The 14,596-nt window shown below is 38.1% G+C and overlaps 1 protein-coding gene across 2 annotated transcripts in view; it reads right to left on the bottom strand.

The window, feature by feature from the left end:
• Positions 1-14,596, bottom strand: part of Pnpla8 (patatin-like phospholipase domain containing 8) — a 46,805-nt gene that overhangs the window by 17,127 nt on the left and 15,082 nt on the right. For both annotated transcript variants that reach the window (XM_006516174.4, NM_026164.2), the window contains exons 4-6: positions 10,488-10,639; positions 8,150-8,244; positions 2,741-2,912 (exon numbers count right to left, since the gene is read on the bottom strand). In XM_006516174.4, the coding sequence (XP_006516237.1) occupies positions 2,741-2,912; positions 8,150-8,244; positions 10,488-10,639 (419 nt within the window). The remainder of the gene's footprint in view (positions 1-2,740; positions 2,913-8,149; positions 8,245-10,487; positions 10,640-14,596) is intronic.

Genomic DNA, 14,596 nt, shown 5'->3' with positions numbered 1-14,596 from the left:
CTGCCTTGATATGAAAATGAACAAAAGATCATATCCATAAAATTCACAAAAGGTTGATGGTCACTAAAAACCTCCCAAACTCATATATTTAAAAAATTAAATTATTTGGTTTTGTAAAATAGAAATAAAACAGTTTGGTGTTGGAAAATGGGTAAACCAGGATCCTATTTTAAAGAACAACTCAGCTACATACACACATATACTCAAGACTTTTATCTAAGAATTTCATACATGTGTTAATGTGCCTGAACCAAATCTACCTGAATTCCTTGCTCTCCAAGTCCTTCTCTCTCCCCATCACCACTTTCCCCTCCCAAATCCATGTGCTCTTTTATTCTCAAAACTTCCAAAATATGTGTAACATTTCTGTCCAAGTTTTATGTCTAGGATTTTTCGTTAAAGATATCAATAGACTTAAGTTGACATATCCATTTGTAAACTACAAAAATAAGACATCGTATCGTAAGCGTCCTTTTCTAATAGGAAATATGTTAAACCAAAAGTAATACATTAGTAAAATGAGATAATGAGCAACCATTAAAAATGATTGCAATATATATATTAATGAGACATGTTAAGTGGAAGTACAGGATGTGTGCATTATCATCTCCACTGGAGGGAGAGGAATACACACAGGCACACATGTAAATACTTGTTTGGCTACACATTCTAGAGGGGAATGCTAAGTGCTTTTGTTTTTAGTGGGATTGTTGTTATTTTCAGTGTTTTCCTTAATGTTTCATTATTTTGAAAGGCAGCATTTGAACAAATGAGCATTTCCTATAAATTAACAAGATTGATACATTCTGAAACGTTGGCTGAAGTTTAAAGTTTTCTACCATAGCTAATTCTAATCACAAAAGGAAGATAAATATAAATTTTATATGTTCATAAATATCCCAGGTAGAAATTCTTTTTAAAATGATACCAGCCCACTCTGGAATATAGTGTTTTGTTTTGTCTTGTTTTTTTCAAAGTACTACTAGTTTTAATAACTTTGAAAACTAGGGAAAGTATAAATTTCCAAGTATAAAATAATTTCAGCCGTATAAACTAAGCGTGCTAGGGAGATGTCTCACTGAAGCATGAGAACCACACTATGCATCCTCAGAGCTCACACAGAAATCTGAGCATGGTGACATGAGAGAGGTAGACAGGTAGATCCCAGCAACTTCATGGCCAGTCAGCCTAGCCTGCTTAGCCAAGCGCCAACCTAGCAAATGGATCCTGTCTCCAGCAAATGGTGGACGGCACCTGAGTAAAGACACTGGAGGCTGACCTCTGACCTGCACCTGCACACAGGTATGCATGTGCCCACACATGCGCACCCCCATACAAACATTCATCCACAGGCCACACTAACACAAATTTAATCAAGAAAAAAACATAATATATTACAGGTTATACAGCTTTCAATAATATATTTGGGGTGATTTAAATTTCTACTTTCCACTTCTAGTTTTGATTTTATCACAATATCTTAGTATTGATTTTATTCTGGAAATAAATTTCAATATTATAGGCTGTTTCAGATTAATGACTTGAGAATAGATTGTAAGACAAAAAAAACAACAGTATACAAATATAATCTATGTACAATATGGCCTCATATTTATTTAAAAGGCATTTACTATGAGCAAGGGAGAGGACGCCACCTGTGAAATTCCTTCCCAGGAACATGAAGACCTAAGCTCAGGTCCCCAGAACCCATGGCATGGGGGTGTGGACCTGTAATTCTAGCACTGGGGAAGTGGCTCAGGTGGATCCTTGGGGCTTGTTTACTGTCAGTCTAGGCAAACTGATGACCTCCAGGTTTTCTGAAAGACCCTGTCTCCAAAAATAAGTAGGGCTGGAAAGATGACTCAGTGGGTAAAGGCACTTGTTTCACAAGTCTGCCACCCTGACGTCAATCCCTAGACTACATGAAAAGGTAGAAGAGAACCGACTCCACAAAGCTGCCTCTGGCCTCCACATACATGCCATAGTACATTCATGTGGTGGTCACAATACGCTTGCCCAATGGGGAGTGGCACTATTACGAGTCATGGCCTTATTGGAAGAAGTGTATCTCTGTGGAGGGGAGGCTTTGAGGTCTCATATACATGCTCTAGTCTGGCCAGTATGATGCAGAGCCTCCTCCAGCTGCCTGCAGGAGACAGTCTCTTTCTGGCTGCCTTCAGATCAAAATGTAGACTTCTCAGCTCCTCCAGCACCATGTCTGCCTGCAGTCTGCCATATATCCTGCCATTATGATAATTGACTGAACCTCTGAAACTGTAAGCCAGCTCCAATTAAACACTCTCTCTTCTAAGAATTACCTTGGTCACAGTGTCTCTTCACAGCAGTAAAACGCTTAACCGAGACAATGTACGTCCACACATCACACACACAATAATAGGTAAATAAATACTAAAATGGAGTGATGGAGAAAGACACCTAGCAGCCATCTCTGGCTTCCACTTGCACGTGCATGGATCCCCACACATATAAACATACATAGAGATGAACATAGGAACATACATACTCGCACACAAACCAAACAAGGTAATATAATTTCTACATGCAAATCTTACACAAACTCAAGAATCTGTCACTAGAACATAATTCACCAAAACAGTAATAGTAGTTATTTCCAATTTACTGGGAATATTATCATTCTTTGTATTTTCTATAGTTTTTAAACTTTAATATGTATAAACAACTATATACCCAAAATCTTTTAAAAGGGATTGAAACTCACTTGAGGATCTTTTCCCACGTGTTACTGTCATAAAACGCATGGCTCCAACTCATTTTGACGGTCCCGACAATGACATTCTGTGTGAACACATCTGAGCCCAACTTTCGATAGAGTTCCTCACATTCATCCAGCGGCATGTGAAACAATCCCAGCATAAATGCTAATATGGCCCCTGAAAAGAACATTCTTAGTTTTTATCATTAGTGATGTGACTGCTCTTACAATTTACACATGGCTCTGAGACAAGCAACCTGCTGAAATTCTAGCTCTGATACTTTCTTTTTTTTTTTTTTTTTTTTCCATTTTTTATTAGGTATTTCGCTCGTTTACATTTGCAATGCTATACCAAAAGTCCCCCATAGCCACCCACCCCCTCTCCCCTACCCACCCACTCCCCTTTTATGGCCCTGGCGTTCCCCTGTACTGGGGCATATAAAGTTTGCATGTCCAATGGGCCTCTCTTTCCAGTGATGGCCAACTAGGCCATCTTTTGATGCATATGCAGCTAGAGTCAAGAGCTCCGGGGTACTGGTTAGTTCATAATGTTGTTCCACCTATAGGGTTGCAGATCCCTTTAGCTTCTTTGGTACTTTCTCTAGCTCCTTCATTGGGGGCCATGTGATCCATCCAATAGCCGACTGTGAGCATCCACTTCTATGTTTGCTAGGCCCAGGCATACTCTGACAAGAGACAGCTATATCAGGGTCCTTTCAGCATAATCTTGCTAGTGTATGCAATGGTGTCAGCATTTGGAAGCTGATTATGGGATGGATCCAAACTATTTCACAAGATAGAAGTAGAAGGTACTCTACCCAACTCATTTTATGAAGCCACTATTACTCTGATACCTAAACCACAGAAAGACCCAACAAAGATAGAGAACTTCAGACCAATTTCTTTTATGAATATCGATGCAAAAATCCTTAATAAAATTCTCGCTAACCGAATCCAAGAACACATTAAAGAAATCATCCATCCTGACCAAGTAGGTTTTATTCCAGGGATGCAGGGATGGTTTAATATACGAAAATCCATCAATGTAATCCATTATATAAACAAACTCAAAGACAAAAACCACATGATCATCTCGTTAGATGCAGAAAAAGCATTTGACAAGATCCAACACCCATTCATGATAAAAGTTTTGGAAAGATCAGGAATTCAAGGCCCATACCTAAACATAATAAAAGCAATCTACAGCAAACCAGTAGCCAACATCAAAGTAAATGGAGAGAAGCTGGAAGCAATCCCACTAAAATCAGGGACTAGACAAGGTTGCCCACTTTCTCCCTACCTTTTCAACATAGTACTTGAAGTATTAGCCAGAGCAATTCGACAACAAAAGGAGATCAAGGGGATTCAAATTGGAAAAGAGGAAGTCAAAATATCACTTTTTGCAGATGATATGATAGTATATATAAGTGACCCTAAAAATTCCACCAGAGAACTCCTAAACCTGATAAACAGCTTCGGTGAAGTAGCTGGATATAAAATTAACTCAAACAAGTCAATGGCCTTTCTCTACACAAAGAATAAACAGGATGAGAAAGAAATTAGGGAAACAACACCCTTCTCAATAGTCACAAATAATATAAAATATCTCGGCGTGACTCTAACTAAGGAAGTAAAAGATCTGTATGATAAAAACTTCAAGTCTCTGAAGAAAGAAATTAAAGAAGATCTCAGAAGATGGAAAGATCTCCCATGCTCATGGATTGGCAGGATCAACATTGTAAAAATGGCTATCTTGCCAAAAGCAATCTACAGATTCAATGCAATCCCCATCAAAATTCCAACTCAATTCTTCAACGAATTAGAAGGAGCAATTTGCAAATTCATCTGGAATAACAAAAAACCTAGGATAGCAAAAACTCTTCTCAAGGATAAAAGAACCTCTGGTGGAATCACCATGCCTGACCTAAAGCTTTACTACAGGGCAATTGTGATAAAAACTGCATGGTACTGGTATAGAGACAGACAAGTAGACCAATGGAATAGAATTGAAGACCCAGAAATGAACCCACACACCTATGGTCACTTGATCTTCGACAAGGGAGCTAAAACCATCCAGTGGAAGAAAGACAGCATTTTCAACAATTGGTGCTGGCACAACTGGTTGTTATCGTGTAGAAGAATGCGAATCGATCCATACTTATCTCCTTGTACTAAGGTCAAATCTAAGTGGATCAAGGAACTTCACATAAAACCAGAGACACTGAAACTTATAGAGGAGAAAGTGGGGAAAAGCCTTGAAGATATGGGTACAGGGGAAAAATTCCTGAATAGAACAGCAATGGCTTGCTCTGTAAGATCGAGAATTGACAAATGGGACCTAATGAAACTCCAAAATTTCTGCAAGGCAAAAGACACCGTCAATAAGACAAAAAGACCACCAACAGATTGGGAAAGGATCTTTACCTATCCTAAATCAGATAGGGGACTAATATCCAACATATATAAAGAACTCAAGAAGGTGGACTTCAGAAAATCAAATAACCCCATTAAAAAAATGGGGCTCAGAACTGAACAAAGAATTCTCACCTGAGGAATACCGAATGGCAGAGAAGCACCTGAAAAAATGCTCAACATCCTTAATCATCAGGGAAATGCAAATCAAAACAACCCTGAGATTCCACCTCACACCAGTCAGAATGGCTAAGATCAAAAATTCAGGTGACAGCAGATGCTGGCGTGGATGTGGAGAAAGAGGAACACTCCTCCATTGTTGGTGGGATTGCAGGCTTGTACAACCACTATGGAAATCAGTCTGGCGGTTCCTCAGAAAACTGGATATAGTACTACCGGAGGATCCAGCAATACCTCTCCTGGGCATATATCCAGAAGATGCCCCAACTGGTAAGAAGGACACATGCTCCACTATGTTCATAGCAGCCTTATTTATAATAGCCAGAAGCTGGAAGGAACCCAGATGCCCCTCAACAGAGGAATGGATACAGAAAATGTGGTACATCTACACAATGGAGTACTACTCAGCTATTAAAAAGAATGAATTTATGAAATTCCTAGCCAAATGGATGGACCTGGAGGGCATCATCCTGAGTGAGGTAACACATTCACAAAGGAACTCACACAATATGTACTCACTGATAAGTGGATATTAGCCCAAAACCTAAGATACCCAAGATATAAGATACAATTTCCTAAACACATGAAACTCAAGAAAAATGAATACTGAAGTGTGAACACTATGCCCCTTCTTAGAAGTGGGAACAAAACACCCTTGGAAGGAGTTACAGAGACAAAGTTTGGAGCTGAGATAAAAGGATGGACCATGTAGGCTCTGATACTTTCTAACTGAACTTGGGACAAAACAATTCTCAGAGTTCCAAGTTTTCCCTTCTGTGAAGTGGGTATAAATTTTACACTAAATTAAATTATATATAAGATGTCATGGGAATTAAAACCATGTTTTACTAAAAGAATACTGTGTATTTGGCAACTCATTAAATAAGTTGGCTTTCAGTTTGGTCCTAGGATCAATGTGATGAAAGAAATTAAATATTCTAGGATGTCCTTTAAATAGCTGATTTCACATACCAGTTGTAATTGGTGGGACACACTGCCACCTAGTGGTTGTACTTGTCTCACTCCTAACTAAGAGGAAAATGGGGTTTTAGGGGATGAGGAGTCAGCAAGACAGTAGGTAAAGACCTACTTAACATGTAAAGAAATAAGCAACAATGTAGTTTAAAGGATTTTTAATTTTTAAAGTTTATATCTTATGTTTATGAGTGTTCTGAATACATTTATGTCTAAACACCACATGTGCAGAAAAGAGCACTGAATTTCCTGGAACTGGAGTTACAGATGGCTGTGAATTGAACCTGGTCCTGAAGAAATTCAGCAGTGTTCTCTTAATCCCCAAGCCATCTCTCCAGCCCCCTGTAAAGCGTATCATATTGGAATTGGAATCATTCCAGTAAAAGATTAAATAGCTGAAAACATAAAAATGCAATATTGTGGATTAAACTATATAAACTTGGAGAATATTTTAACTTGGAGAATAATCCTAATAAACAAATAATTTGCTAAAAAAAAAAATTAAATGCCTTTTTGAGGGCAGATGATGGTGAGGAGCGGGTCTTCTCTATGTAGCCCTGGCTGTCTGAGTTTGCTGTGTATACCAGGCTGGCATCAAACTCACAGAGATCCTCCTGTCTCTGTCTCCGGGGTGCTAGCAAAGTGCCTTTATTTTCAAAAAGAACTTCTATAAAGATAAACAGATACTTAAAAAAGAATTAATTTTATTAAGTAAGGACACTACCCTTAAACTAAATAGGTGCTTGTTGACATCATAAAAACCATAATTATAAACCAATTTAGTAATAAACAAAATGGGAAAATGAAGATAAATTATGAAGCACTTATAAGTAAAAAAGCATAGTGGAAAGCAATGTCACAGACACAGAAACCCTACATGTTATACAAGATCATGACTGGGAACTGGTTTGTGGGGCTCTACTGTAGTCACTCAACACCAACACGAAGCTACCATTAGGTGTTTCAACTCCCAGGATCACTCCAAATTTAACAGAAAAGGGTAGAATAATGTTTCAAAACAAACAAGCCCACAAATAATACTATCCTTAGGAAATGTCTCTTTGACAAGTATTCAGAGTCTTTTCCTATTTTAAGAGTCACAATAAATTCTAATATATTAAAAGAAATCAATGGAGCCCAAGCAGGCCTCGAACTCACGTTTGTCCTGCCTTAGCACATAAAGAGTGCTGAGAGTAAACACATATGCCACCATGCCTAGCTGCCTGCTGCTTCTTTCTTTACAGGAATTTTGCAGCTCTCCATCTATCTGGAGGTAGATCTCATTTGTCTATTTTGTGAATCTGATCTGAACTGAACTTGGAATTGCTTTTGTTTTTTTTCCCCATACATATACCCACTAGTAAAATTTAAAAGTAGCTATTTAAAACCAAAGACACATTTGTCACTTTAAGCTCTCCTTTCAAATCACCAAATAATATAGGAAAAAATGATTCATTGCTATTCCTTACAGACAAATAGAACTTTTTAGCACCTTTAATTTCCTATTAGCTCAAGCACCATCTAATCACCTACCACTGCAACCTTCCACCACCATCCCCTTACAAGTGACTATGTCCAAAATCAGTAATTAGTAATTATTCCTTGCCAATGCAACTAGTTGAAAATATAATAAAAAATAAGTCATTTTAAATGCTTAAACTTAAAAAGTTACATATTTAAACTCTAATCAGTTTTAAAAGCTGATCATATAAACAATTACTCATCAGTAGAGTTGTGACATTACTGTCCATCGTCTCAGAGACGCTCCATGGCCTCAAGCCTGTGCTGCATGTTCTTGGTCCGTGATCCACTGGTGGCACACACGCCCATTCACATGATGGTCATTACCTGTGCTTACTCCACAGATGTAATCAAAAAGCTGATGAATCGGCTTCTGAGTAAGTTCAACCAACTTCCTCAGAGTCTGGAGAGCAACCACACCTCTGTGAACAGAGAGCAAATTGATAATTTCTCTTTCAAGGGAGATTGAAGATGAATAATAAAACAATTCTAAAAATTTTTACAGCTTATATACTGACATGAAAATAATTCAAACTAGCACCAATAAAAATCATCTGACCAAATTTTAGGATCACTTCAAAATGCTAACACAAAGCCCATACAATGACAATGTACTTATACATTTGTAGCACTGTTTTTAAATAATATAAAGATATGAGAATATTAGATATATTTTGAAAACCTCAATTCTGTAAAGCTCTTTAATAAACCATCCTCAGTGGTTCTGAAATACTATCAACTATTTTCTTCTTTTATTAATATAGCTGGTCTCCTATAATTCCATGTATTTGTATTTATGTTTCACTGGTCTGATTTTCAAGCTATCTTCTTTAATATTTCAGTTTTTAAAACAATAAATTTAGAATCATCTCTACATTAAGAGTGTATGAGTTAATATTACTGACACTTTGTTCATTTCTGGATCTTTACTAAAGGTGGTAAATAACTTACTCTTGAGATAATAGTAAATAAATAGCTTTACTATTACCAAATGAGAATGGAGAATGTAAAAGCAGTCTAGGGGGTCTCCGCTTACTTGGATATCACATACGTTGACAATTCTAAAAAACAATGACAAGTTCAGTTCCCAATACATGATGAGGGGTAGGTCAGTACTACAAGACAATGAAAAGTTTCAAATTGTACCTTGATGGGGCTAATGGAGGTCATTAAAAAAATGTTTAGATTGTAGTGGGATACCAAGTGTTGACTTTTGTTCGCTCACTTGCTCACTTCCTTTTCTGTTGAGACATAGACTCACTATATAGTCTTGAGTGACTTGAAATCAGAGAGATACCCCTGCCTTGGCCTCTCAAGTGCTGGAATTAAAGGTATTGCACTACCACACCCAACATGACTTTTTTTTTTTAAAGCTGAGATAAGCAATGTGTATTTCAGGAGCTGTGAGACAATGGCTGCTATATTATAATTCCAGGTAAGACATGAAGAATTAAAACATGGTGCTGTCAAAATAGATTTAACAATATGACATCTATCACCTTTTGCAAAGGAATTAAATATGAATACATATATATACAAGAAAAATACTTGAGGAAAATAAATCAAAATATTTAAGTTTTGATTTATGGATTGATTGTCTTTTCTCTTTCCTTCCAAAACTTTTCTAAGTACCTATACGAATAGGGAATGAAGTAACTTTAAATAAAGAAACCAACAAAGAATATTTATAAATGAATTCAGACTAATATACAGAGTTAAGTTGGTAGTGTATGACTAGCACTATGTAACTAGTACTGATACATACAGAATAAAAACCAGAATTCTTGGTCTAGGTGTGAGGTATTCTATGTAACCACGCGCTTCACTGGTTGTGCATCTCTATATTAGCTGCAGTCCACTGCATAAAGTGGTGACTGTCATAGGCTGAACACTTCACTAATCTACAAATTACAAGTATTTAGAAGGCAGTTCGATACTATTTGCATTTAGGAGAACAATAGTAAATTCTACCCTGGGGCCTATGACCTCCTTAGTCATGACTTGTTAGCCCAGTTTACAGTACCAGGCATGAGTGTCCTCCTGTGTTAAAAGCCTATAGCCCAACCAGGAAGCTGCTAGCAAGCCTGTGCACCAATGTGCGTATCTTGCAAGATGGGTTCCTTGCAGCTCACAGGGTTCATCCTTGTGTAAGAACATGACTGGCTTTTTTCCACAGCAGCCTGCATAGCACCTTCTGGCTCCATAAAATCTAGCCAGCAGTGAGGAAACTCCAAATTAATTCAGACTTCATTTGTCCATGTCTTGTGATCAAAATGTATGGTGTCTCCAACACGGGTCTTACTATCAAGTTCTGGAGGGTGGGGCTGGAGAGATGGCTCAGTAGTTAAGAGCACCGACTGCTCTTCCAAAGGTCCTGAGTTCAAATCCCAGCAACCACATGGTGGCTCACAACCATCCGTAATGAGATCTGATGCCCTCTTCTGGTGCATCTGAAGACAGCTACTGTGTACTTACATATAATAATAAATAAATCTTTAAAATAAGTAAATAAATAAATAAAAGATTAAGTCATAAATAAAAGTGGCTTCATGTTTTACTTTTAAAACTATATTAAACCATTAATAACTATATTAAACCATTTTCTTTAAACTCTCTAAAGATCAATGAAACCTGTAGTCTTAAAAACCATTTTTGCCAGACTTACCTTGTTCCTCCACCATCAATGGTGAGGATTCGGATTCCTCTGCCTTTCACTGGATCTACATAACCAATTAAAGCCAAAATTTCTCTAACTGCAGCCTGAAGAGTTTCATCCTTAACTTGTCTCAGCCGTAATAAATATGGAATAATTTTTTCCTACATTGAGAAAAAAGATCTTTTGTTATTTATGTCAAACCAGGAAGGAAGAAAAATAATAGCCAAGCTAGGAGGCTGGAGAGATGGCTCAGTGGTTAAAAACATGTACTGCTCTTGCAAAGATTCAGTTTTGGTCATAGCATCCATATCTGGTAGTTCCCAACCATGTGTATCTCTAGCTCTAGGTGAGCCAATGACCTCTTCTGGCTTCCACAGGCAACTTTACTTCCATGTACATACACCTACTTATATAACACACATGCATATATATAAGTTTAAAAATTAAAATAAATACTTTTCTTTTTAAGAATAGCTGAACTAAAATTATAAGGAAAAACAAAGTTAAGGGGCTAGAGAGATGGCACAATTAAGAGCACTAGCTGTTCTTCCAGAGGATCCAGGTTCAATTCCTAACACCCACATGACAGCTCACATCTATCTCTGTAGTCTCAGCCAGGTGGGATCCAATACCCTTACACAAACATAAATGCAAGCAAAACACTAATACACATAAAATAAATCATTAAAAAAAGACCAAAGATAAAAGACACATGGCCAGACATTAGGTTTATTATAAAGCTAAAGTATTTAGGAAGTACAATGTTGGAGCAAAAATAGATATATTAGCAGAACCAAATACTATATCCAGAAACAGACTATTTATAAAAATGGATCCATGTATAATTGCCTCATTTATGACAAATTTTTTCCAATCAATGGTCACTTGTTTAACTGGACAGGTGTATTAAGTACCAAATCTTCTGCCTTATATAGCAAAATCAAATCTATCCTAGATGAGCAATACACACTGGTGTGAAAGGTAAAAACATAATTTTAGAAGCAGCACAGAAAAACACTTAGGTTAGGCAATTCCCTTTGTGGGAGGGAGAACTGCCTATGAGTTCTGCACCTGCATCGTGACCTCCTCTCCTCCTATGCCCCTCCCTCCCACACTCATGACCTCTTCTTCCTGCTTGTTAATGGTGGTGATGGTAATGATGGCGAGTGCGCATGTGCGTGTGTGCGTGTGTGTGTGTGTGTGTGTGTGTGTGCGTGTGCGTGTGCGTGTGTGTGTGTATACACAACCTATTGAGTCCATTAAGCTTTGCCTGAATGTACATGTCCAGAGCAAACCACTTGGGTTTAGACAACCTGTATGGGAGCTCTTCCCTAGAGGGAACTGGTTCTGCCTCTCAGCAGCCACTGACAACCTGTATGCATTTCTTCATCTAGAGTAGAGGCCTGTGGAATTTCTCCACCCCACATTAGCATTTTCACTTGATGTTATCATTATGCCTGTCTAGTCAGAAGAAAAAGACAAGATGCTTAAATCAGTGGAAGAAATTGGCTGTGAATTTGTAAGTACATTCTCCCTGTCATGTCCAGGGGACACAACCCAGCAGCAAGTATCCTGAATCTCTGTCTCTTACAATCTTTCCACCACTACTACGGCAATTCTTCCTCCCCCATCCCCCAAAAACTTCTCTGGTAAGTGGGTGAGAGCTACACTTATCAGGCAAAATGTGGAAATACAAATATTTCTTTCTTCTTCTTTTTTTTTTCCCCCAAGACAGGGTTTCTCTGTGTAGCCCTGGCTGTCCTGGAACTCACTTTGTAGACCAGGCTGGCCTTGAACTCAGAAATCCGCCTGCCTCTGCCTCGCAAGTGCTGGGATTAAAGGTGTGCGCCACCACGCCCGGCTACAAATATTTCTTAAATTGAACACATATAAACTGGACTAAATTAAAACTAGTAGTTGTTCTTTAAAAAAAAAAAGATAAAAAAGATAAGGACTGGTAGGTAAGACATGGTACACACACATTCTCCTAGAAAACTTATACCATAACTTAATACAAAGGGACTTTGTCAACCAGTGAAAAAGCTGGTTAACCCCCTACAAAGTGGTATGTATCTACAAATCTAGCACTTGAAAGGCAGAGAGGCAGGAGGATGACAATGATCAGGCCAGCATGAACTACAGAGTAAATTTAAGGCTTAGGTAAACTTACATAATGTACCTAACTGAAGAATATAAAGAAGAAAGTGAAAAGCTGCTTAAAACAATAGGAGAAGTTGGCAACAGGAAAAGTTTAGTTGGGAAAGATCACAGTTGAGCAAAACATGATGCAAACAATTTCTTCAGTTCTTGGTTTTAGATTATTATTTAGAGGAAAGGTGAGAACTTTTTCCAATTACCTAGATTTTCATTTCTGACTAATCTAAATAGAATTTTCTTCTTGGTACTCAATATTTCTTGGATTTGGAATCAGTTCTCAAATATAAGAGACTCCTTAATAATTCAACTATCATGACTATTCCTAACATACTAAAGCTGAAAACTACCCAGATCTATTAACAGTACAACACAAACAACCAATTTTGACCCACCATACTAAATAAAAGGAGAACAAATCATTTACAACTACCTGCCACACTGAGTAAATCCTATCAATGTGCTGATGGAAAGAAAGCAATCACACGTGGAGCTCAAATTATCCTTTTTTTTGCAGACTAAGACTGAGAGGTAGAAGAAAGACTTCTAGGGCACTGGTGATGTTCTCTTTGCTTCTGTGCCAAGTCTGTGAACTTCCATTGACACAAAAGTACCTATGTTATTCTTGCATAAGATGCTGTTAAATCATTCTTTATATCATATGCTATGTCTGAATGCTAGACCTCTTGTAGTTTATGTTGGAACTTAGTTCCTAGTACAGTATTAAAAAGTAAGGTCTTTTGGGTAGTGTTTAGGATATAATACCTCTGCCTCACATATGAGTTTAGAGACCTTGAAAGTTTAGCTGAAATGAGCTGCTGTGCTGTTTCTTCTGCGTGTGCCTGAGTTACTTACAAGCTGCAGCATACACCCATCAAACCTTCACCAGCCACCAGGCGTGCCAGCACTTTCCCTGTGCTTCGCAATATGCACATTACGAGGAACAGACTGCTGTTGGGTACAACCTATCCAGTGTGAGGTGTTCTGTTACAGCAACTCGGAGACTAAAACAGTAATTATATTTTAGATCTCTCCTTTCTAGGTATCCCTGACATGAACATTATCTTTAAAAGCACACCTGTATTTCAAAAACATATCTCCAAAAATATATCAATATATATGAAAGATAAATCTTAAATTTTAGGAATATGAAATATATAAACTCTGAATGTATGTGTTATACAATATAAAACTACTGAAGGGTACATTTCAAAGAAATACTTTTCAACAAGACAGATATCAAATGGTAGAGAAAGTATGAATTAACAATTTTCTGAGTGGTAGGTTAAAAAAAAGCACTAACTGGGTTTTAGTAAACAGTAACAATATCATTATGGTATTTCCAAATTAGGGGATAACGTGAAATGTTGGGCCCCATTTTGGCCCTGGTTTGGGCCTTGAGGACAAACCCAAGCCTGGCTTGAGTTTCTGCGGTCTTGTGGGAACACCTAAGCCTGACTTGAATTTTGAGACCTGTCTCATTCCCTTACTAGCTGGGTGACTCAGTAAGACTAGTTTGGCCCTGCCTCTGCCCTGCCTCTACCCCGCCACTGCTGATGTAGAACTCTGCCTTTGGCCCTGTCACTCCATACCCTCGGTCACCCTTCTCCACTTCCTACGACATCTTACCCCACCAACAATCCCCCTCCCTATGTTCCGAACTTATATAAGTGAGGGGCTGATGCCGTAAAGCTGAGTTCCTGCTTCAACAAGACTCCTGGCTTGGTGTGTTTCTTTTAGGCCATGGGCTCAGCCCGGGAGAGACCCTGGCGGGGCCGGCAAAGTGCAAAAGCAATGGCTTTCCACATTATGTTTCCGTCTTTTGCTTTTAGACAGAATCTTAATAAATAGCCTAGGCTGGTCTCACATTTATGATCCAAATACTGGGATTAAAGGTGTTTGACCACATCTGGCTATTTCCTATCTTGAAAAATAATTACACAGTAAAACAGCTGCACTGCAAT

This window comes from Mus musculus, chromosome 12 (genome assembly GCF_000001635.26).
Source record: "Mus musculus strain C57BL/6J chromosome 12, GRCm38.p6 C57BL/6J".
In the NCBI taxonomy this organism is placed as follows: domain Eukaryota; kingdom Metazoa; phylum Chordata; class Mammalia; order Rodentia; family Muridae; genus Mus; species Mus musculus.
The sequence above is the reverse complement of the archived record's forward strand: the minus strand, read 5'-3'. Positions and strand labels throughout refer to the sequence as shown.